Source organism: Oratosquilla oratoria, chromosome 33, assembly GCF_046742065.1.
Source record: "Oratosquilla oratoria isolate Oo_2021 chromosome 33, ASM4674206v1, whole genome shotgun sequence".
Taxonomy (NCBI): domain Eukaryota; kingdom Metazoa; phylum Arthropoda; class Malacostraca; order Stomatopoda; family Squillidae; genus Oratosquilla; species Oratosquilla oratoria.
Genome location: NC_134809.1, coordinates 6,489,299 through 6,513,888, shown reverse-complemented (window position 1 = coordinate 6,513,888; position 24,590 = coordinate 6,489,299). Strand labels below are relative to the sequence as shown.

The window sequence follows — 24,590 nt, the reverse complement described above, 5'->3', positions numbered from 1 at the left end:
CCTGTATATCTCGTGGTCAATTAAGAGATTAGATTGATAAATTAGTAAGGAGACTACTACATTCATTGCTGAGTAGATTTGAGACATTCCATAATCTTATAGTTTTGAAATAGACCACTTACTGCTAAGTAGTTATGAGACACCCATTAATAACAAGACACTCCATTGCAGTGTAATCATAAAGCACCATATTTTGCAAGATGGTTTATTATCAAAGATGGACACCGGTTTTGATTATTTTTTTGGAGAAAAATGAATGAAATATAGATAAAATAGAATTTCAGGATACGGTGATAGCACTTCTAAATATTTCTTACGTGTTTCTTCCCCAATTATCACATATAGAATTATTCTTTTACATGTACAATGATGTGCTTGGAATAGTGAAAAACATTTAACACTGTAACATATTGATACTGCTTACTCATTGCAAAATGTTTCATCATTACCCAATATGGCATACAGTAATATGAATTAGAGTAAAAATTAAGGATGCAGCAGTTCATTTAAAAAAAAACTTGGCTTCTCTTCTTCAGTCTTGTAATACTGTATATTTCCACGTATAAGACGACCCTAAAATCCAAAAATTCACCCCTTAAAATTGGGGTCGTCTTATACTACCATTATAAAAATCAGACCTTGAATTCTACGTGAGATGACTTGGTAGGCTAGCCTGCCGATAACCTTCGATACACAGGAAATGATTCACATTATGATAAGAACTGGTTATAAAGGTAATTAAACCATATTTACCTTATATATTATTGGCATATCTTTATAGTAAATGGCAATTGTTAATAAATTCGAGGAATAATTCTATATTAATGAAATTACGGTACTTTTAACTACTCTATGTAAACACATTTAACACAGCTGCAAAAAATGTAAACATCGAGCACTGGTTGCGTTCATAGCAACCTTTTTCTTTCGCTAACTTTTCAGTAATTTTTAAGACTGAAAATAACAATTTTGGATTACAGTACATAAAATGTTTATTTATCAATAAAAAAATGTATTACAGTAGTTGCATTTAAAACAGAAAATTTAAAAATGATAAAATTATAAAACTTAATTTCTAATCATCATCAATATTACACATCAAACGTATTTCTAAAACCTTTATTTTCTATAAAATTACATTACATTACATTTACAACTTAAAACATTATAAAACTTTATTTCTTTATTTATTTATATAAAACCCTTCAAACTCGTCACAATCATCACTCTGTTTCGAAAAGTTGTTCAAACATATCACAAGATTCCTCAAATATGCCGTCATCGTAGGGATCCCAGTCGGGTACCGGTGAGTTGACTTCGGCTTCGTCATCACTTTCATACAATAAATCATCCTCAGTTTATCAGCGGAAAAAACAGCAGATAAATGTAGTGTAAACAATTCTTTTTGTACAGTAGGTTTGATACACTGATGCTTTTGTAATTTAGCAGTCGTCTTATACTACCGATATAAGATAAATTCATAAAAATTTGCTCTAATTTTGTACCTCGTCTTATACAAAGGTCGTCTTATACACGGAAATATACGCTAATTTGTGTAAAATCATGAAAAGGTGTAATATGGTAATGTCTATCGAAATAAACACACTGTGAAGACGGAGCCTTTATTAGTATGACGTTATGCTTATTACAGCTTTTTCAAGTACATGTACTTGAAAAAGCTGTAACAAGTGAAACGTCGTACTAATACAAAAAAGGCTCTGTCCTCACTTGGTGTTTATTTTGATAGGCTATAGACTTGTCAGCAGCTGCCACTTTCATACAATATGGTAATGTTTTTCATGAAGTATAAAATATTATATCATACAACTGAACATGATCAAAACAAACTTTGGTATTGTGCAGTGGCAGTTTTTGTGTCTTCCTAGTGTACATGTATCCTTACCTCTTGTTTTTTTTATTACTGAAACAGTGATGTGTTTAGAATTATAAAAACATTCTATACTGAAGCATATAGATGCTGCTGAAGGAATAAAATACAACTTGTCTGTGTGTGATTGAATGTGACCAAAACAAACTTACAGTATTTTGTAAATGGCAGGTTTTGTGTTGTAGCAGCATATATATGTATCCTTTTTAGAATCCCTTTTAACATTACTACAATCTTACTCAGACATTTTATATAGTTTGATAATATTCTATTAATAATTATCATTTTAGCTGAGGAAAAATATATGGTAGCTTTATGGCAAACAGGTAAATTACTAATAATATGCAGGTCCCTTAACATCACTGCCTAGTTTAGATTAATAGCCCTGGTTATGTATTTATTTGGTCATTATTTCATACATTTTTTTGGTGATTACTTAAATTTGTTTTGGTTATTTTTCATTATATCATAGAATACACAGTTCAGTCATGGGTTGAGTATTAGTATGAACTGCTGTTAGTTTTGAAATACTTTTCTAGGCTTAGATTAAGGCTAATGTGCAATGTAACTTTTGGCCTCTAAGATTCAGGGCAAATGCTGAAGATTTGTTGGGGTTGGGTGTTCGTGGAAGCATTATGATAGTGACCCTAGTGTGTTGGAATAATTTAAGGTTCTGTTCTGGTTAATTCTTAGTGTTTTATTCAGTTTGGGAGAATCAGACTGTGAACTGAAGGGAGTCTTATTGATCAAACACCCATCAGTTTAGGGTTTCCCCTCATCTGAATTTGATTGTCAGTCTGTAACCAGAGAAGATATATATATATACACAGTATATATAGATATATATATATATATATATAGATATATATATATATATCTATATATATATATATATCTATATATCATATATATATATATATATATATATATATATATATATATATTTATTTATTTATGTATATTATACTAATGACCCACTTTCGGAGAAGAATAGGTGAGAGTAGAGGTCCATATATTTCGATCACTATCTGTGATCCTCTTCAGCAGATCTGCTGAAGAAGGATCACAGAAAGTGATTGAAATATACAGGTCTCTTTACTTTCACCTATTCTCTGAAAGTGGGTCATGGGTATAATTTTACCAATGTGCTATGACATAACTTTGTTGATATTTATACATATATTTATTCTATATATTTATTTATTTATTTATTTTATTATTATTATTATTATTTTTTTTTTTAATATAAGAAAGTAAACTGTATCGTACTCATTTACCCCAAAGCAGTCTGGATGACAATATTGCAATTTTTTTTGACAGGTCTGGATTTTAGTAATCATATTTACTTTTATGGAACGTTGATAATTTATATGAAATACAATTATGGTATGCCTAATTTTGATAGTTTTATGTTGTGTGGATTACAGCTTTTTACTATATTAATAGATCCATGTAGTTAGTAAATACTACATGATTTGAATGTTGTGTAATTGTATTATTTATAAGGTGAATCATGTGAATTTACTCATGCTTAACTTGAGAAGTCGAGTAAGTATATATAGTGGCAAAATCATCTCTTGCCAAAATGTGATTTTCCGATTGATTGCCCATGATTAGCTTTGGATGAAGGCTTAAATTCAGAGAGTGATTTGCAAAAAAAAATTAACTTAGGTAGAAGTTATGATATCACACCTTGATTATTAGATTCAGTACTGTACAGGTTTATGATTTCATTTAGAGAATTTCTAATCATAGTGATATCCAAGTCTTGTCTTGTAGCTCTATGTTTTGAAGATAAATGTGGGTTCATTTGGTTATTGATTTTGTATTATCATGAGAGAATGTAGCAAAATGTCTGATCATCTAGTGGAAGAAAGATGAATCAATTTGTTGCTCCAGGTCTCTCTTGCTGAAGACCCAAGTGACTGGCAACAGTTAACAGATTGGGCAACAAGTTACTCAAGGAAGAAATATTGTTGTTGTTGTCTTGGTAAAGTCAGAGTAAGACATTGTAGGATGAGGTGTTTGGTTGATTCTGGAAGGGAGATTGTGGATCTAAGGAGGAGAGATAGGGAGGTGCTGAAGATGAGCAAGTTGAGTGAGAAAGGAGAAGAGGATGAATACTAGGAAAAACAAATGTATATGGAATGTAACGGAAGAGGGAGGAAGAAGTGGAAGTAGAAATAGAATGGTTTAAGGAGGGAGTGAGAAAGGTGAGAGTAGTGATAATGAAAAGGGAGAGGATGTGGCGTCCTTGTGTGTAGCCATCTTATTGGGTAGTATACGTTTGAAAAATATATCAAACTGCACATTGAATGTGGATTTTGTGGTTCTGCTCCAAGTATTGTTTTTTGTTTCATTTAATTCTCTCACATAAAGAGGTTCTTTTCAGTTTTGTTCACTTGTTTGTCTGTCTGCAACTTTTCACAAAAAAGAATTGTGAATGGATTTTTTTTATTATCATTATTATTTTATTTATTTATTTATTTGTTTATTTCTATTTTATTTATTTGTTTATTTTTTTTTAATTATAAGTATGGCTCCTGTACCATGCTATCAAATTTTGGTGGTGATCTTGATGAAAAGGAACTGCCTAGACAGAGGTTTGTGCTCTTTGAGTACTTGTAGTTAGTGGTGTTTTAAAACATTTGTCAGAGCCGGAAGACATGACTGGATTGATTGGATGTAAAAGAATTTGACTGTGAATTAGTAATGTAGGAACACTTACTGTAGATTAGTACATACACATCCCAGAAGGACCTTTACCCATATGAAGTGGTGGCCAAAGTGAATTAGTAATGCTTTTTTTTTTTTTTCTCTCTCTCTCCTTAATAATTGTTGCACAGAGTTTCACTAACTGGATACCCAGAAGACCACAGTATCTGGCAACATTCGTTTGGCTCTCCTTTCAGTCTCTCTGTGAAGAAATTTCAGACTGTTTTGTGTGACAGTTTTATTATTGTTGGATTTTCTTTGTTGTTCGCTTATAGTAGTAGGAAGGGAACAGTTACCAGGTATGAGCTCTCCTTATGTGAAAAGGTGGAGGAAATAGTTGAAATTGAAACAGATCTTGGACCCAGTCTAGGGACTGAGTTGCACCTTCAAATGGAGGAGAGGGTGTTCTTAGGTTTTGAAGATGGGTGGTAGTTTGACAGTTCTTTCTGACATCTGTCTCGCAAGATCGCCACATGCAGGTACCCATAATTGGCCCCAGCTGTTTTTTTATTTTATTTATTTTATTTAATTATTTATTTATTTTTTAAGATTAGGACATATGATAGGTAGTAAAGGGAACATGGGCTGAGGGAAATACTTTTATTCCTACAGGAATGAAAGTATTTCCCTCAGCCCATGTTCCCTTTACCACCTATCCACATTCATCACAATGTTCACACACTAGGAGGACATAAACATAGCTTTTGTTCCGTATTGTAAAATCATGGTAATCAAGGTGTGATTGCATGGATTTTTTTTTCTTTTCTTTTTCTTTTTCTTTGCTTAGATTTAGAGTTCATATAGAAGAATTTTTTTTCCTCTCATGTTAGGCTACTTAAAGGTTGATTTTCAAGCTTTGCTCATTAGAAAAAGTTAGGTTGTGTGAGAGACTTGTTGAGAGCTAGTATATTGCGTCAAGATGCAGAGGATGGATAATAAGGTAGAAATGAGCATGAGTGGTCTTCATTTAGATAAATTGTTGACACTAAAGCGTAAACACAGTACCTTTCTTTGGAGGGATTAAGAAAACCGGTAGAATACATGAACAATATGTGATTGTATTCTGATGTTTTTGTAACTCCTTCTGGCGTTAATCCTTCACTGGGTAAGGGACACACCTACAGTCATCTGAAAGAATCGGAAAATTAGTAGAACCTTGATTCCAGCTTAAGGGTAAATCCAAGCTGTTTATCTTGAGGAGGGCCACTCTGCCATGGCCACATTATCCCCCATTTGTCAGCACGAAATCTTCTCATGCCGAGGAATGCCATTTAGTTGTGTTTCTTGTCTTTTGCAGCCGTTCAGCAGCAGCCTGGACTGTCTGCCCCTCATTGACCTTTCCCTCAATATTGAGATGCCGCCTCCCATCACCCCTGCTCTCTGTCATTTCCCTGTCACCTTTTCTGATGATGATGATGATGATGATGTTGATGCTGATGGTGAAGGTGATGGTGATGGTGAATGCCACGAGGCTGTCGCTTGGAACACTTGCTCCTCTTCTGGCTGCAGGGCTGCCCCCTCTCCTCTTTCTTCCTCTAATGTGTCCGTGCCAGCCACGGCAAACGTATGTGATGCACGAACTCACCCGTCCTTCCTGCCTGATGATCCTATATCACAACAGTTCACACCTCACAACCCTTCCATCTGCACCACATCATCACATTCCCTCATGAGTTCCTCTTTTGATTCTGTCAGCTGGTTTGCCCATACCAGTCCCTCCTCTTCCATCCCCAACACTTGCTCTCATACTTATTCTGGCATGCCTCCTGTGTCCAGTAGCGCTCCACGCTATGGGGCAAGTCAAGCATTTTCCGAAGCTTTGTCCAAGTACTCAGCGCGACACAGGAAGTTTGAGAGTGGCGGGTACTTTTACTCCGCTTTGACCTGTTCTTCCCATGCTCCGTGCCATGTAGCCGCCCATGAGGCTATAGAAAGCTCTTTGGCAGTTGACTCGGTGCCCCCGAATCCCTTGGCGCCCTCCTCTAACTCCGTGTCCCCCCAACCCAGCTATGCAGGCAATGTCCTCTTTGTGTCCAGCCCAGTGCCAAAACCCAAGGCGGATCTCATGTCCACAAGTCTTCCGGCCGGACTCACCAGCCTCTCCTGCCTAGCCTCACCCTCCTCTCCAACGTCCTCCCAGGTCTCTCCATCTCACTTTCCTCATCCTTCTGTTTCTCCTTGTTCCTACACCCAACTTCTGCCTCCACCACCTCCTCCCTTGAGTGGCAGGGTGCCAAGTCCTAGCTCCCACTGCTTGGCTCAGTCTGAGGGTGAAGAGGTAAAATTGAAACCAAATTTTGCTTCTCTTTGGTCTAGATTGGTGTTTGCTTGTTTTGCCCTAGGTGTTTTGTAGTGTAGCAAAATGTTTGCACGTTTGTGTACGTTGAACAAGATAGCATGAAACCCTTTGTATAAGGGTAGACACATGTGTTCTTGACCCAAACAGTTATGTCAGACATTATTTACCAGTATTTTATCATTAGTGAGAATTGGCTTTTTTCAGTGCAGAAAAAAAAAAAATGCTTTTTTGATCATATGCATTGTATATTATGAGATGTCAAAGCTTGGTCATTGATTATTGATTTGCTGTTTTGCTGATTTAGCTTTTATATCATTTATTTAAATTATTTCTATGGTGTATATGGATTAGAAGTGATATTTCATGAGTAATTGACTTTTTGCTACATTGTGTTAAAAATGTTTGTAATAACAGTGGATTGTCAAAATATAACCCTCTTTTTTTTTTAAGTGTAACATGTTTCAAGCTAAATAGTTTTCCCCACTGGCGACAGGATGGAGGACAAGATCTCATCTACCTCGAATCACCCCAAGAAGAATTGTTTGATCCTCTGCTGAGTAAAGAAATTCCTCGCTCACTTCCATGTCTTTCTCAGCACCAGACATTGTCCAGTCTGAAAGGTTGGAATTATATCTTACAGTTGTAATTTTGTGTCATCATGGTACTCTGTTCAATCTTAGTAATTTTTTTTTCTCTCATAATACTTATTACCCATACATATACAGAGGTCTTGATTCCCCCCATAAGTGGGTTTGGGTTAGTCTGTGTTTACTTTTTGCTCTAACTCTTTGTTGGAGAAAAATACAAACAAAGAGGGTCATTAGGAAATATGAAGTGTAATCATAAGGGTGGTAAAGGAGATTCAAGGAAAGGCAGAAAGTAGGGACAGTAGAAGTTAAGAATGATCAATACTTTTCTTTGAATGGAAATTAGTCTCAAATCATGAAAAAATGCTGCATGACTCTACCATAGTGTTATCACTAAAGTCCTGAAAGTATTGACTGGATTAAACTTGTTCACTTAATACCTCCATGCAGAGAACAGTACTCATATTTGAGTAAACATGTCCTACATCTCACCTATGCAGTTTTTCTTTATGTTAATTTGTACACTTTACTAGACATATGACTCAGTTACCTGATTTGATCTTTTGGTGGTAATGGAGACAGTCTGAACAGAGCATCAGTTTAAATATGTTTACTTATGGACTGAAGCTCCTACTATTGGAGGAAATAAAGTTATACAAATATATATATATATATATATTATGATCAGTGCCTGTCATCCTCTTTATGCTGAAGAGGATCACAGATAGTGATTGTAATATACATATCTTCACATAAATTTATTTTCTCCAATAGTGGGATCTTCAGTTCATTTTACCATTTTGTTGGAACATTCAACTTGCATGTATGGTTCCTTATGTTGTCATGTATTGGCACAAAAATGCAGACTATGTTTTGATACCATTATTTATTTATATATATATATATATATATATATATATATATATATATATATATATATATATATATATATATATATATATATATATATATATATATATATATATATATATATATATATTTCAGCAGTATTGTCGCAGAATGATAAGGTATCAGTGTGAAAGTGTATGTGGTATGCTTCTCTATAGCTCTGCATATGATGTGTATATGTAGTTACCTAATCTCATAGATCATAATACTAATTTGGTCACTAGGAAAATTAACAACATCTTTGAAGAATATGTATATGTTTTGTTGATATAATTGTTCTGTTCAAATTAGGTTTATACAGATGAATTTTGTGATCTGGTTTTATTTCAACAGGTCCAAAACCAGTACAAGAAACCAGCAAACTGGGCAATGTTAGCCAGAGTGCCTCATCCCTTCCCGCACCCATGGCTTCCATGCTAACAAATTCGTCATTCAACAAAACAGGTTTGCCCAGTGCAACACCTCCTCGGCCAGCAGCATCTATGCAAGGAGTGAGCAGTGAGGGGCGGCAGTATGGTTCAATGCAGTACAACTTTGGTGTGCCTGTTGGATGCAATAACCCTTCATATAGCCAACATCAACCACCTCTTGGATCTGGTTTGGTAGCAGCAGCCAAAGAAAAGCTAAGCCTAGCTTCAGGAGTACAAACCACCCCAGCTTTAGGACTGACAGGTAACAGCAGCACACGACTTGGCAGTGCCACAGCTGCATTTGCCTCAACAATGCTTCAAAACCCAACAGATAGTGGGCCAAGCTCTGGGCAGTATGTACAGTTTCAGCCTCCTCTTAGGACGAAAAAGGATACTTCCTCAAAACCATTGTCCAGCTCCTCTGGAACAGAACATAATCACCTTCTTGGAGACTTTTCTCAAGATTTTAAAAAACTTAGTGTAAGTGGCAGCCAACCCTCAGTAGCAGCCAGGGCCAAGGATATAAATCTTAGTACCAGCAATATCAACAACAATAACAACAATGTTCAAGACAAAGATACAATAGCAAATGCCAAGGAGACAAAACCAGTGCAACCTAAGCCCAGTGAAGCACCTGTTCGATGGATGACCTTCGATTGAAGCCATGGTACTATTCTGGTGCCTGTCACACTTGCATGGTTAAAACACAGTCCAGTCCTGTGCTACATTGAATCTTCCAGGATTCTGATAACCATTTTAGGCTTTTGAAGCTTGAAAACATCCAAGGCCTATTAAGCCAAGGAAAGTTTCTGTCTTCTATGTAACTTGAAGCATTCTAGGAATTTGATGACTAGAACTGTTTCAGGACTTCTGCTGCCATAAGCATTCTAGGATTTTTGCTGCCTAGAAACATTCCAGACTTTTGCTGAAGGAAATTGTCAATAATTGCAATGCTTGGAAACACTTGGGTCTTTGCAGTTTGAGAATCTTTACCTTCATCCTGTAGAAGGTCCTGAAAGCATTCCAGCATTGTGATACATGGGGATATTCCAGATTATTATTGCCTAGAAACCTCTTAAGCCTTTTTTTCCTTAGAAAAGTACTAGGCTGGTGCTGCTGGAAGGAAGGGTTCACTTGTGCTGGCATGCAGGCTACAGTGGCCCTCACGAAGCATCCCATGTGTTGAAGGCAGAACATGGTTGTGAACAAAGATACAGTATTAGCACAGAAGAGACTATCAGACTTAGGGAATGGTAGATATATTGAGTATCGGATGATGATTTCGGATACCCTAACAGCTGCAGAGTGGCATTGGTGCAGGAGTGAGATTTACTGTGATTTCCCTTGTTGGTTATATTAGGTTCAAGTTTGAATGATAGGCACAAATTTGTAATCACCTTTCTGTTAATCTATGATTATGCTGATGATTATTTAGCTTTATTGTTAATGGTGGTCAGTTTTATATATATTGCATTACTGGTATAGCAGACTTGTTGATACAGCCCAAGCTTTAAATATGCATAGTTCCATTATCAAAGCAGGCAGGAAGTTAGACATGAGAATGCATTGGTTGAGCACCTGTTGGGGATAGGAAATGTTCAGGGACAGGATTGTATTGCTAGTGACAGTTATCACTAGCCCAGTGATGTACATTTATGACTAAATGGTTTTAGATATTTAGTTACATCTCATACACATTTGATGACACAACAGGCTTGGATAAGAAGATGTCTTTTTCCAAGTTATATGATATTGAAAAGGTCATTAAATCATCATATTGTTTTTCTGCTTCATATTTGACAATCTCTTTGTAAAAGCTTTCATTTAGAATGATGTAAGAAAAAGAAGAAATTAAGGCGTTTTTATCAGAAACTGAATTTGATCTCCAAGACATTTCAATCACTTTGTTATATAGACTCAGTTATACTACATCTGTGAATATAGGTATGTATATTTATGTATCCAGGTGTTTCTGAACAAGCACATCTTTTGTAGATGTCATTATACTTATGTATGCTGGTGTGTTTATTCTTAGCTGCATTTGGAAGTCTGTGTGTGCGTGTGTGTGTGCATGAATGTACGTATGTTTGTGAATGTACCCAATTGTTTACAGAAAGGGAGCTTATATATATTCATGGGATCCTGTCTTCTATTCTTCAGTTATCATAATTTATTTGAAATTCATGTATGGTTCCAGCATGCACTTTATCATCTAGGCTATTTGAAGAGTTTATGCATCTGTTTGGGAAACTGTAATTTTTCACATTCTTCAGTCATTTATCCTCCAATAATTATAATCATACCATATTTTAAGTTCATAAATGGTTCTAGCTTGTGTTATATCAGTTCCTATCCCAAATCAATCTCTCATCTTTGTGTATCTCCTTCATTGAATTGAATATCATAATCAAGTCCATTCTCTCTTTGATCCTTTAACAATGGCAGGACTAGTGGTTCTAGTCTTTTCTCATACAACATATCTGCACGGCTGCCAATAATTTTGGTTGCTCTTCTTTGTATTTTCTCAATCTTGTTTATATCTTTCACTTTGTGTAGGGACCCTATCACTGCTGCATCTTTCAGTCATGGACAAATTTGGCCTCTGATTCTGATTCTTCTTCTCTTCTTCTTCTTCTTCATCTTCTTCTTCATAATCTATTCACCTGTGTAATAAAAGGTCATCTTTATGTTCTTCAGCAATCCTCATGTCTCCCCATCAGTGTTACTGATATATTTGTCCAGTGACAGGTTGTTCTAAACTAACACTTCTGGATCTTTCCTCTTTTGCTTTTGTAATTGCATTTTTTTTTTCAATTGAATAATTCAATTATGACCTTTTCCTGCAAGCACCCATTTCCATTACATTGCAATTTCCTGTACTGAAGTTAATTTTCCACTCTTGGTTCAAGGTGTATATGATATCTACATCTTTTTGCAACATCCTACAAACCTCCTCATCTCTCGTTCTTTTCATGATGCTTGTATCATCTGTAAACATATTTACTTGTATCTTCTGGCATATAATGTACCAAGATAAGGAACATTATAGGAGCTAGTATGGATCCTTCTGGGACTGCTAGTCATTATCCTCCATTCTCATATCTTGTCTTTTGCTACTGTCTCATGTACCTGTTCTTTAGGAAACTTCTCGTCCATTCAAGAAGTTTACTTCTTAATCCTCCAAGATGTTCTAATTCCCATAATGGTTAACCTCTTCAATACAAGTCAAATTCTTGCTCACAGCATTGGATGCCTAATGTATGATACATCACACTATTTGCATTATAAAATATAAAGTCACTGCTGTATTACTTGTTCTCTTTCACTCTGAGTAATAATAAACAGAGAAGATGTAATCAAACCAGTTCACAGAATTCGGGGGTCACTCAGCTACAACCACAAAATAAATATAGTCAAGATGCTGACGCCAGCATCCTTGTATACTCACTCGCGCCTCATGATGCCTACATAGGCGTCATTGTATCGAAGAGGTTAATTGTGAGGGACTATGTCAGAGGCTTTCTCAAGACCCAGGGACACAATCAGCCCAACCCTCCATCTTGCAGCACATCAACTGCTCTTCAGTTAAATCTTAGCAGGTTTGACACTAATGATCTTTCAGTTGTAAAACTGATTTTATTATCTGCCAAAATGTTTGTCACTTCAAAATATTTAACTAATTTATTTTTTACAATTATGGCAACATGATATTGATTGATATGTTGACAGTATTGTAAAAAATAAATTAGTTAAATATATTAACATAATTTTTTATTATGTTGTCAGTATCAGGGACAGTGGTCTGTAGTTCAGTGGCTTCTCTTTACTTCCCTCTTTATTCATTTTGACTACATTAGCTCTTTTCCAGTCTTGTGGTACCATCCTGTCCTCCAGTGAGAACAAAATTAATTTATGAATCATGTCTGCCAATTAGTGTCTTGAAGCCCCATCATACCATTGAGCTTTTCTCACATCAAATGTTTCCAGGTTATGTACTTCCTTTACTTTCACATTTGTTTAATAAGATTTAACATTATTTTCTACACCACTCTCTTATTCAAAGTAATTTTCCAAAATGAAAACTGATTAGAAACTTTTGTTTATTGTTTCAGCTTATGTTGATGCCACTTCATAAACTTTTACATTCACTGTCAGCTTCAAGATTCCTTCTCTGTTTCGGTTTACCTTTAGCAAACTTATAGATCAGTGTTCCTCTCTTTGTCTTTATGGATTCTTGTATAATTTTTTTCAATGTGTCTCTACTTTTCCATAGTAATTTCATTTCATCTGTTTTTTTTCTCTATGCCACATCCCTGCCATTTTTAACTGTCTCAGATTTTTTATGAAACCCGTCTTAATTTTCCTTTCCAATAACCCTTGCCACATATATGTTCATGCTCTATTTGTGGATTTTATCAATAATTTCCATTTCTTCTCTATTTCATTAACATTCAAGAGTTTATGTGTGTGTGTGTGTTTGTTTGTGTATGTGTGTTTATACCTAATTGTATTATACAGGTAAGGAGGTACAATCATGGAGTTCTTCTTTTTCTCAACTATATTTTTTTGTGTGTATGTACATTGTGTGTGTGTGTGTGTGTGCATGTATGGTGTATGTATGCATGTATGTGTGTGTGTATAAATATAAGAAGGAGCATGTTTTATGAATATATGTATATAGATATGTATGTGTTTGCATATATGTTATATATATATATTGATATATATATTTGTATGTGTGTGTGTAAGTGAATTTTTTTCTTCTTGGAATTAAATAGTAAACTGAAACCCATTTGTCTTATCGATCACTAGAGTGGTTTACATGACATCATTTAATTATACGGAATTACAAGGTCCTCTGTACAAAGGTCACAGGTACCATTGTGTGTTTTTGTTACCAGTCTTCAGCACAGGTTCACACAAAATTAGAATTTTGTTAGCAAGCACCTGATTGAGACCCAGTGTGCACTAGAATTACACAGTCGTTGCATAAATGTGCACAAGTGATTGATCATTGAATACTATAAAGGGATAGTACAGGAGTTACAAATCCATTCAGGTAACAGTAAACACAGATTTTTTGGTGATGGCATGTTCAAGAGAGCTTTAGTCAATTCAATTCCATTTCTGTAAATACTCTGAAAACATGCAACATTTAAATCTTTCTAAGAATGGAAGTGAAATATCTTACCATCTTGAGTATTTCTCTACAAATATTTTTTCGCCTCATGAAAGCATTGCCGGGCAAATGCAGCATTATTGAATCCATTCCTCGCTTGTGTATGAGTCTTGTATCACAAAACCTTGTTATTAGTGTGAGAATATGCTACTGAATTGCTCTATCTGTGTAGGATGTAAGAGATTTTCTCATAAGAAAATGAATATATTTTTGGGTCCTAATTTCATTGTATTTATATTGCCATTAATATAGAGCATATTAAGAGTTATGTTTTCATATCCTTGAAATGTTATGTTGGTGTTGTGTTTGAGAAAACCACACCGACAGCACACTATTCAAACATGCACAACAATCTACCACCAGTGTAAGTACTCCTCGACTTACGATGTGGTTAGGTTCCGAAAAGCACATCGTAAGTCGAAAGAATTATAAGTCGAAAATGGGGGTGGCGGTCGCGCTGCAAATATCAACATAGCCATCATAATAAATGAGCCTAATCTTTCTTAAACACATATTTTTCAAACTAATTAACACAACATTATTTAAGTGGATTTTATACCTGCCACAACCCATCGTAACTTCGAAAAATAGTTATACTGTACCATACAATACATTGATGAGCTCTGTCTGGGGAGAGGAAATACACAATGGGATGACAAGGATTATAACGGGTTACAACATGATTGTGCAATTTAATAATGTTATTACATATAACTGTCAATTGTAAGTGTCGCATTGTCTCCATCTTTAGTAGGCCACGTACCTTTCAGGAAAACGAGCCTCTTGAGATTCGATATCAAACAGCTGGTAAAATTACAGAATCATGCAAGTACAGATATTTAATGTGAAACCTTCGTAGTCCAATAGCTCCTAACCTGATGTAACCCATTCCATAGAAAAAAATAAGTCGTTCTACAAGAACAAATAAAATAAAATAAATTAAAAGGGCATGCGTAATACTAACATAGAACCAGACTCTGGGCCTCAGGATGCCCGGACCAGGGCAAACTACTACAACTTCCGTGTAGGAAATGATAAAAGATTTTTAGACAGGGAGATGTACGCCTACTCGATTCGTGTATATATCTATTTTTTAAATCTAACTTTACCTGTTTCCTTATTTTTGTATTTATGTACCTATGTATAAATATTTTTGATCAATTTCTTGCCTTTTTTTAATGGAGGTATGTAATGTCCGAATATGTTCATTTATTCATTATATTTATTCATTGTATTACATTCTATTTACTGAAGGGGACATTACAGTTTCCCAGTATAAATTCATTCGCATCACAGATTATTTACATCACGTGCAGCGCCCAACATCGATGCCTCAAAACAACACAGACGCACAAGCAAGCCAATAAAACGACCCAGAAACAAATATCTCTCAGTGGGAGAGAAAACGATAATACCTGCGAAAATGTGGTCAGATAAATATGCATTTGAAATGTTCTCTCGCTGCAATTGTTTGTTTATTTTCTTCCTCGAAGCATTTGCACCTGTTCGTTTCCCAGAACGGCCCCAGTCGGCGTGGGAAATTTGGATTATAGATAGGCCGTGGTGGATGCATTCGTCTTCATTACACTTCTTCAACACGAGGAGGTATCACGGCTGGTCCTTATACGGAAAACGGTAAAAGTGTTTAATTTTTTTTTTAGTCATTACATTTAGTGTTAATTCCTTCAATACAGGAGTACTTCATGACAGCTCTACTAAATCGTCTGGTACTATGGCTCCATAGAAATCACCTCTCACAGGTCGTCAAGCGTTTTCCAGAAAAAAAAACCCCGAAGAAGTCGACTGAAGGGGTTATCACACTGGGGTTACACGGACTTCACCAGTGCTGACAGTTGAGAGTTCGTTCGAGTAAAAACGACTTCGGTTACAATATTTAATTTTTCAAATCTCCAAGTATCAAATTATCTCTCCGTCATACATAGCAAATATGAATGATGAACTAAGATATTGTAAACCTATCCGAATGTTAGACATATTGTGTTTTTAGAGAAGTCTAGATTTCTCTAAGCGAAGTTATATTCTAGTTATTCAAATGGGGGTTGGAAGAAGGATGTAGGAGCAAAAATTAGCCCAGTATGACAGCCCCTTGACAAAGTCCCTTTGGTAACACAGATGAATTCAATCATTACTTTAACCAGAATAAAACAAATTTCCCTTTCGTACGAGGGGGAGGGGGAAGGGAAGGGGGTGTCATTGGATTCCCTTAAGTCCCGAATGGACACCATACCAGTGAATGGAATCGGCTGGCGGGAGAGAGAGAAAAAAAAATGACAACGTGAATGGATGTATGTCTCCGAACGTGTGTGTTCGTGCGTGCGTGTGTGCGTATGTGTGTGATTCACCATGGTCTTGGATCACGTGTTGGACTCGTGATCGACAGTTATTAACCTCCCGGATGAGAGCTCAAAGCTCGTATGACCTTACACGCACACACACCCCTAACTCCCATCCCACGAGAGTTGAAGTAACAACCCGCAGCAGCGTAGCGGTACTGAAATTAGTTCAGCCCTGGGCGGGATTCGAACCCGGACCGCCGAAGTGGCAGGCGAGAACTCTAACCACTGCGCCACGAGGTGTGTGTGTGTGTGTGTGCGTGCGTGTGTGTGTGTGTGTGTGTGTGTGTGTGTGTGTGTGTGTGTGTGTGTGTGTGTGTGTGTGTGTGTGTGTGTGTGGAAGCGGGTGCGTCTGGAAGCCACCGAGAGGTCAAGCGTGAGGGTTCGAACCCTGGTCACGGCGCAGAGGTTAAGAAGGACATCATCCACTCAGAACAATGGTCTCCAACTGTCATCAACTTGTCATAATGTACCAGCATATATATATATATATATATATATATATATATATATATATATATATATATATATATATATATATATATATTGTGTGTGTTTGTATACATTCGTGAATTTTGAGAGTAAGTATTCTTGTATACATTTTTTGTTGAATAACACAACATACTCATTATTAGTAATCATCTTGGTTGCTTCTGTTTTCCTTGTTAACTTCTGAACTGTAGGTGTGAGAGAAATTACAGCATTACCAAATGAGATCTTATTAATCGATACTTTTCTTATGTACAGTAACTTACAACGTTTCACTCATAGCACCAAACATCTTCAGGCAAAGTGGAGTTGTACAGATTTGACAAATTCTGGATTCGAATTACAAGATAAATATTTCTGGGAACGACTGTGGTTTTAGGGAGAATATGTATGAGAAATAAATTGACGCAGCCCGAAGGGATTTCTCCCCGTCCTCTCCTTTTCTGCTTGAGGGGACGGAGAGGGGAGGGGGGGGGGTAGATGCAGGGACGACCCGTCATCCAGGAGATGCCAAAATAAGAGGGAGGGAAGAGGGTAGAGGGGGGTGGAGTATGTAGGGGATGGAATTGGTGGTAATGGTTTTTATGCCTTTTTTTTTTTTGGCTACTTACGTGTAAGGTGGGAAAAGCCTTTGGTATATGTATGTATGTATATTTTGCTATATCACTGATGACTAGGATAAGGTGAAGGACATCGAGGGCGCTTACTAAAGGACCATTTACACGGTCAAAATGTTTGTCAAACAAGTGTTTGAAGTGACGTTTAACCTTATGAATGGGGTATTTGGTTGTCAAACACATTTGACAAACGTATTTGATAACCAAATACCTCCGTTCACACGGTCAAACATCACCTTTAGGGCAGTGTTTCTCAACCGCATGATGGGGAATTCAACATATTACTATTAATTCTGTCATAGCTCAGTTTTTTATCATTCATGGTTACACAATGTGTCATAATCGAAATATATGTTTTTTTTCTAATTTTCCCTATGAAAAGAAAACATTTAAGAATGATTAAAAATGTAAAGTGGCCATAACTTATCTAATCCCGTATCAAGGACTCCCCAGAATATTTAAGTCAATGTAAGGCGTTCACAGAGATTGAAAGGTTGAAAATCGCTATTTTAGAAGACTCCAAATTGGATGTGTGAGAAAGACAGAGATGTTCCAACGCGCACCGAAAATTTAATGGGATTGAAAAAGAAATGTCTAGAGCTCTACGGAAGAAATGATTAAAGTTGGATCCACCACCTCAAGGTCATACGATATTTCTAAACCTAAAACCACGTGGAAAACATCGCCGTTGTTGAACGGCAATATGACATGAAATGACTGCCAATTTAATAAAGTAAAACGTTCCGCACAATATCATACATACTGATAGACTGCCCAATTTACACATCACCCTGCAATAACTATCTATTCTGTTACCTACCCACTCAAACAGCACCGACTCTACATCAAATCCTGGGCGATACAGACATCAGTACCTGTATCATCTCTCCGCAACTTCCTTTAGAAAACGGGGAACTAATGATAATATTACAAAAAACTTTGGATAACTAAATCAGCATACGTAATATGATATAACGTATGACGGTGGCGCGAGATTGCCCATTAGGATAGAAACGCTGGGAAAATACAGTCCACAACATCAACATAACTGTTGATGGGAACGTTGTTATTCAAAGGTGTGACATAACAATGTAGTGACAAATCGGAAATAAATTTCGAAGGAACGACACAGAAATCACCATCCCAGCTGCATCGTACCCAGTGTGGCACCGTAAATATACGTTTAAAAAAACTGTTAGACATAAAAAATAAATATTTCAGTAACCTAAATTAGATAATATAGGTGATAACTATCAAATCAAAATCATCATCGCTATACAACCTTCCAAGAACAAACAATTTGAAGGCTTGGCATAGGTGGTTTGAAACCGTAGTTGAACATTACTACTTGGGAGTGTATTCTGTTATAAAGGAGTTCATAATAGAAATCGACCACACATATCAAGATATAGAGAAACTGATTGGAGGGGCCAGTTCAACAAAGAAGAAGAAAGAACAAGTCCAGAGTGAAGAAAGGCTTGCAACCCTCCCTCTCAAAGAATACCTCTGGAGAATTGCGCGCAATTTGCATTTCTCTTTAATAAATGTAAACGACTATGATGTGGTAGATGATGAATGAGAATAAGAATTTTAAACAGATTTATGATATCTAATTTTTCTAATGATTCTAGTTTGTTGAGTAATATTTTAATAATTTGATATCTTTTAATAATTTTGTAATTTTTCAAATAAAATTTTGATTATTTATTTTCAACTTTCACTCTTTTTGAAATCTCATTTTTATTTTGTCACTCCTTCATTATATCACTTCTTTGGTACGGTATTTATGTCACTCCTTTGTTATATCATTCCTATGAAATGTAAGTCCTTTGATACAGACCCGTTGGCAAATGTGGTGTAAATTATTTTCTCTGTATTAAGATTTATGGAGCATCGACCAACGTGGAAGTCAGATTAGACTCGCGGCGGTTCTCAATATTCACTTTATTCTCTCCTTTCATTAATTCCCAACATTCGTGTGGCTTCTCTTCATTTTCTCCCAAATATCATCCCGCCAGGAAATATATAAAAAAAGAAAGAAAAACTATAATAATGTTGAAGAGAAACCATTTGCTTTACCACAAAGTTGATAGTCATAATTATCTTCTGCCATGACAGATGGACGTTCTTTATGTCTAGATTCCTCACATTAAATAGAAATGTATCATTTGTAACAGCAGGCTATATCTCCCAGGCTGAAAACCATTGAATTTAAGGGATGATAGGAGATAGAGTATTCTAGTTGCCAGAAGAGTCTGAAAGAAACAATATATATATATTTTTAGGGGTCTCCAAAAGCAAATTGAACGGTAGTTATTTGAAGAAACATTATCTCTCCCTAGGTAGGGAAAACGGGTGATGATGACGTCACTCCAAGCGATGGAGAAGGTAGTCACGAACAAAATTTTTGATCCATGCTATAGTTCTCACAACGTTAATATGATTTTTTTTTTGAGTACGTGATATCTTCCCCTATGTAGTATTTAGATTGTAGTTGGGTAACTCTCTTGAATAGACAAAAAAAAAGTCAGACAAAGATTTTTAATTTTGTATAATGAAAAACTCTGGTTGGGTTAAAATTTTGCACGTGACTATCTTTTATCCATATTCAGTTGAATATGTTCAATATAAAGAATACAGTGGTTAGATGTATGTACCGTATTATATTCAAGAGAGATACAGAGTGTCACAATTTTTTAAATTGTGACACCCAGCTCGTTGTCTCCCTTCCCATTTTCTCGTCTGTTTTCTCTCCGTATCAGCCCTTAATTCCCCATACTCAGGGGAATTTCCAGTCCTTAAGACTTCTAGTAGCAACATCCTGTCTTTTCTCCTCCTCGTTATCCTCTTTATTTGTCATGTCATTTTTGACAACCAATTCAATGCCTTAACGAAGGGAGAGACTTCTAATATCTAGAAACACACCCCCCCCCCTTTTGATTTGTGTTCTCGGAGCCATGCTCAACGGTTTTCGCACCCACACAAAGCACTCAAACACACCCCCTCCCCCCCCTGCGCGCTGCCACATATTTGATTAAGCTAGGTAATTAGAATAATTAGGATTGTGTCAAACCCGCTCGTGAACAGTGTCTACCTCAAAGAACACTTGGAACTGTGTCACCCTCCCGCATGAACATTATTCGTAGTACCCTTCGCAACTAGGGACGGAGACATAGTACTATTGGCAACGTCGGAAGCCGGCTAGCGGACATCGTGACCTGACCTACCGCAGGACACAAGCAGTCTACCCATTAAAGTCGATCAGGGAGGTTCGGGCCGCTCACGTCCTGGAGAGCCAAATCACGCCCTATCCTCCCTCATGTGGTTATTAAGGATTTGCATCCTTAAGTGAGTGCGTGAACGTCAAAGGAGAATTAGTGGGTCAAATCCCCCTCCGAACTTATCAGGTGGAGTGCTGTGTGTATCATCCCGACTATCATAGTGACTAGAGGCCTCCAGCCTCCAGTGAACCAAACATTTGTGTAACAAGGGGTCACGTACGTATCTGTACCCCCCTTTCATCGGGACGCTGACCTGAAAGGAACTGGATAGCGTACACGAGAAGCCTCCTACGTGTACAATCCAGCTCCCCCTCCACGAGGATAATCACAAAGGATGACCTGGGTTCCCGCCGTGATCGACAACAATGATATACTTCAAAAGCATCCTGCCAGAACGAGGAACAGTACCCCATGGAAGTCATCCCCTCAACCAGCAGAGACCCTCTAAGGAAAAGAGCAAGTAACAAGGAGTATTTAATAGATAGGACCCCTAGATAGGCGCGCAGGGAGATAGAATAGATAGGATGTATGTATGTATGTGAATCCAACTGTTAAAACCCTTATTTAATGTCAAGTAGCTTAATTTTAGTGTTTAATTATTCAATTCATTAAAACTCACAATAGGAGTTCTGGGTTTCATTAGCCTAGGACGGTTCACTTAATGAGTTGTCCCATCATACCCCTCCCCCCTCTTTGATTTACTCACGCTTGCCTTGGAGGGAAGGCGAGTGGTCCCGAGATGTGATAAAAATCACCTGGACTTCGGTTCCCCAACTGCAGCTATCTTCCCCCTCCCTTCATCAATCACTTAAGGTACGTGTTACCCACACCACCTCATCTACCACCTTCTTCCACTGTCCAGGAATTTGCGTCACAGAGAACAGATACTAAGAGAGCAATGCAGAAAGTTTGGTTGCACAGGATTGTAGGTTAGATATTGAGTATGAGTAATGAAGAGGAAATACGAGGGCGAACCTGGATTTTTGTCCTCCCTTGTTTGGCACGGGAAGGAAGAGAGGGAGTAGAGGATGGGGAGATAGCTAAGAGGAATGACCCCGCAGATAGCTAAGTACACAAGTTCCCAGATGTGTTTTTCGTAGGCAGGTGCAGCAAGAGTAAATATTTCAATTTTAGAAATATCTAATCGAAATAACGTGTGACTTATTGTTTCGATTGGTGGGAGATAACTGTGAGTATAGATTACATGTTGGGGAGGTGTTGTTATCAGAGGAAAGGTAGGTCGTTGTCGTCTGGGCGTTCTGTCAGTGCATGTGATCGGTGGAGGGTTGCTGAGGGGGGGGGGAGGTGGAAGAGGAGAGTTTGTCTTATCATGTTGGGAAATTCTGCGGGAAATGCACATTGGATGGGCGGCCTTTAGTGAGGAGCATGTTGAGGGCGTATGTCGCACGGAGGTGTGTGTGTGTGTGTGTGTGTTTCACCATGGTCTTGGATCACGTGTTGGAATCGTGATCGACAGCTATTTCCCTCCCGGAAGAGAGCTTAGAGCTCATATATGACCGATCTATGGATAATGCTGTGACCTTACACGCACACACACAAACTCCCCGCCCACGGAAGTTGGAGTAACGAATTACAGCGTAGCGATACTGAAATAATTTCAGCCCTGGGCGGGATTCGAACCCGGACTTCCGTAGTGGCAGCCGGGCACTTTACTAACCGCGCTGTCGAGTCGTGTGTGTGTGTGTGTGTGTGTGTGCGTGTGTGTGTGTTTACCTTGTTGTATTTTACCCAGTTGTATTTTGCGGGAAGGGGAGCTACGCTCGTGGTGTCCCGCCTTTGTATCTCGCAGTGTCTAGTTTGCTCTTAAACTCATGAATGGTTGTGTGTGTGTGTGTGTGTGTGTGTGTGTTTGTGTTTGTTCATCAATGTTTGGATAGGGGAGAGCTATTGATGATGGTTGGAAGAATGGGAGAGTCGGGGGATTAGATCTGAGGGATGAAGAACTTGAGACTAACCAGAAACCGTCGATTCCAGTTAGATTCTGAGGTACTGGGAGATCTAAGAGACCAGAATATGATATGTAGTGAGTATGTGCTAGGGATTTATGTAGCTTTGGTTTGTTTTCAATTGGGGGATATTTCTTTCGATTTTGAACGTAGGGTTGGTCTTGTGTTGTGGTGTACTGTGACTCAGACAACTTGATCCGAAGTGGTAGGCTACAAGTCCTAATGGATAGGGAAACATGCGGCCGGGAATACTTCGGATGTTATTTGTTTCTTAGATGAGGCTACTTTAGTGATGTTTCTGAAGTTGAGAGGATATAGGTGTGGTGTTTTCTATAGGTTGTTGTTAAATGTCCCAATACAAGGAAAGCCTTGTGGGTAGTAAGGTCGATGAAGGAAAAGAGAATAAGACTTCTGAGAAAAAGGATTTGGTGAACTGGAGGGAGTGAGGGACTGCCTGATGGATCCTCATACTGTGTTTATGGTCACACTTGGCACGGTTTTTGGGATGGGAATATCACAAGGAAATTGTACTAAAGAGGAACATTATAGATCTGATTTGGGTGTAGGCCTCATGATAGACATGGGCGCATTACCGCCGAACAGGTATTGCGTTAGTAACGCAGTAACACAATAACGCTAGTGGTAACGCAAGTGTCCAGCTCTACTATCCGTCTATCTGTCTATCTATCTTTTATTTCTTTCGGAGCGACCCTCTGCTGGCACTTTATCTGTCTATCTATCTATTTATCTATCTCTCCATCTGTATATCTATCCATTTATCGATCTATTTAGCTACCTGTCTATCTGTAATTTGTAGATATTGAAGCAGTTTTGTTGTATTTTATGATTTTATTCGTTCATCCTAGCTGTCATCATTTGGATTTATCAAGCCGAGTTTTTTTTTCTACTTCTGACCTTTCAAATTTCTTTTTCGATTTTTGTCATAAACTTTGGAGAATTTTGGCATGATCTTTGCTTTTGTTTTAGACAAATCAAAACGTTTTGACAGAGTAATTTGGTACAAGTTTTCAAAGAACGCCTTCGTGGTATTTATTCCTATCTTTCCGTCGATACTGATTTCTTTCCTGGCTTTTCTTCCTACATCATCTACTTCCACAAGTGTTTCATTATGTTTCGTTCAATCTCTATCCCTTTATCGTGTTCATGAACGACCTTGAACAATCATCATTTTCTATGCATTCATAAGCTGACAACAACGCTATACTTCTTTCCGGTTCTACTGTCATGACATCTTTCTCAAGCTGAGCTACAAACTTCTCGATGGATAATTTTAGAGCTTTCACTTATATCTGACTTGGACAGAGAAAGTTAAGTTTCTTTGTGCTTCCAAGACCCAGTTTCTCCACCTGTCCACTTGACACAACAACTTTCCACGAAGCTGTCTCCTCCTCATTGGTATTCAGCGTTTTCCTTTTGATTTTCGGAACTGTCTTGGCCTATATCTTACATCTGAAACCACTCCACCTTCATATGGATAGGACGTTTGGTAAAGAGTTTTGTTTTACCATCTGAAACAGCGTTTCTCAACCTTTTTACCCTTGCGTATCCTTTAAAATAAATTGCATGTCTCAAGGAACCCCTGCGAAAAAAAAACATATACCGTATCTTTTTAATTTCACTTTCATCGTAATAATAGGTTAGATAGGATGATGTCTATATTACATTATTGCAACAACCAAGAATATGTCGTGCGTGTTTAATTATACTACGTATATGAAATTAAATAAAAAATCAAAAGTGCATTAGCTTATCTCACTTGTCCTCGCGGAACCCTTAGGGACCTTTTTAAGGTTTCCGGGGAACCCTGGTTGAGAAACGCTGCTCTGGAGTATTGCATTTCTTTTTACGTCATTTCCAAAATCGCCAGTCATATG

The 24,590-nt window shown here is 37.3% G+C and overlaps 2 protein-coding genes across 7 annotated transcripts in view; both read left to right on the top strand.

Moving 5' to 3' along the window:
* Window positions 1-14,251, top strand: part of LOC143017731 (DENN domain-containing protein 1A) — a 75,250-nt gene extending 60,999 nt beyond the window's left edge. For 3 of the 6 annotated variants that reach the window (XM_076172521.1, XM_076172520.1, XM_076172522.1), the window contains 3 exons: window positions 5,901-6,881; window positions 7,396-7,522; window positions 8,732-14,251. In XM_076172521.1, coding sequence (XP_076028636.1) covers window positions 5,901-6,881; window positions 7,396-7,522; window positions 8,732-9,468 — 1,845 coding nt within the window. In that variant the 3' untranslated portion in view covers window positions 9,469-14,251. The remainder of the gene's footprint in view (window positions 1-5,900; window positions 6,882-7,395; window positions 7,523-8,731) is intronic. The other 3 variants (XM_076172525.1, XM_076172524.1, XM_076172523.1) reach the window with 2 other exon arrangements.
* A 685-nt stretch (window positions 14,252-14,936) lies between these two features.
* LOC143017902 (uncharacterized) overlaps window positions 14,937-24,590 on the top strand; it is a 14,689-nt gene continuing 5,035 nt past the window's right edge. The window contains exons 1-2 of the mRNA XM_076172944.1: window positions 14,937-15,046; window positions 15,284-15,622. Coding sequence (XP_076029059.1) covers window positions 14,937-15,046; window positions 15,284-15,622 — 449 coding nt within the window. The remainder of the gene's footprint in view (window positions 15,047-15,283; window positions 15,623-24,590) is intronic.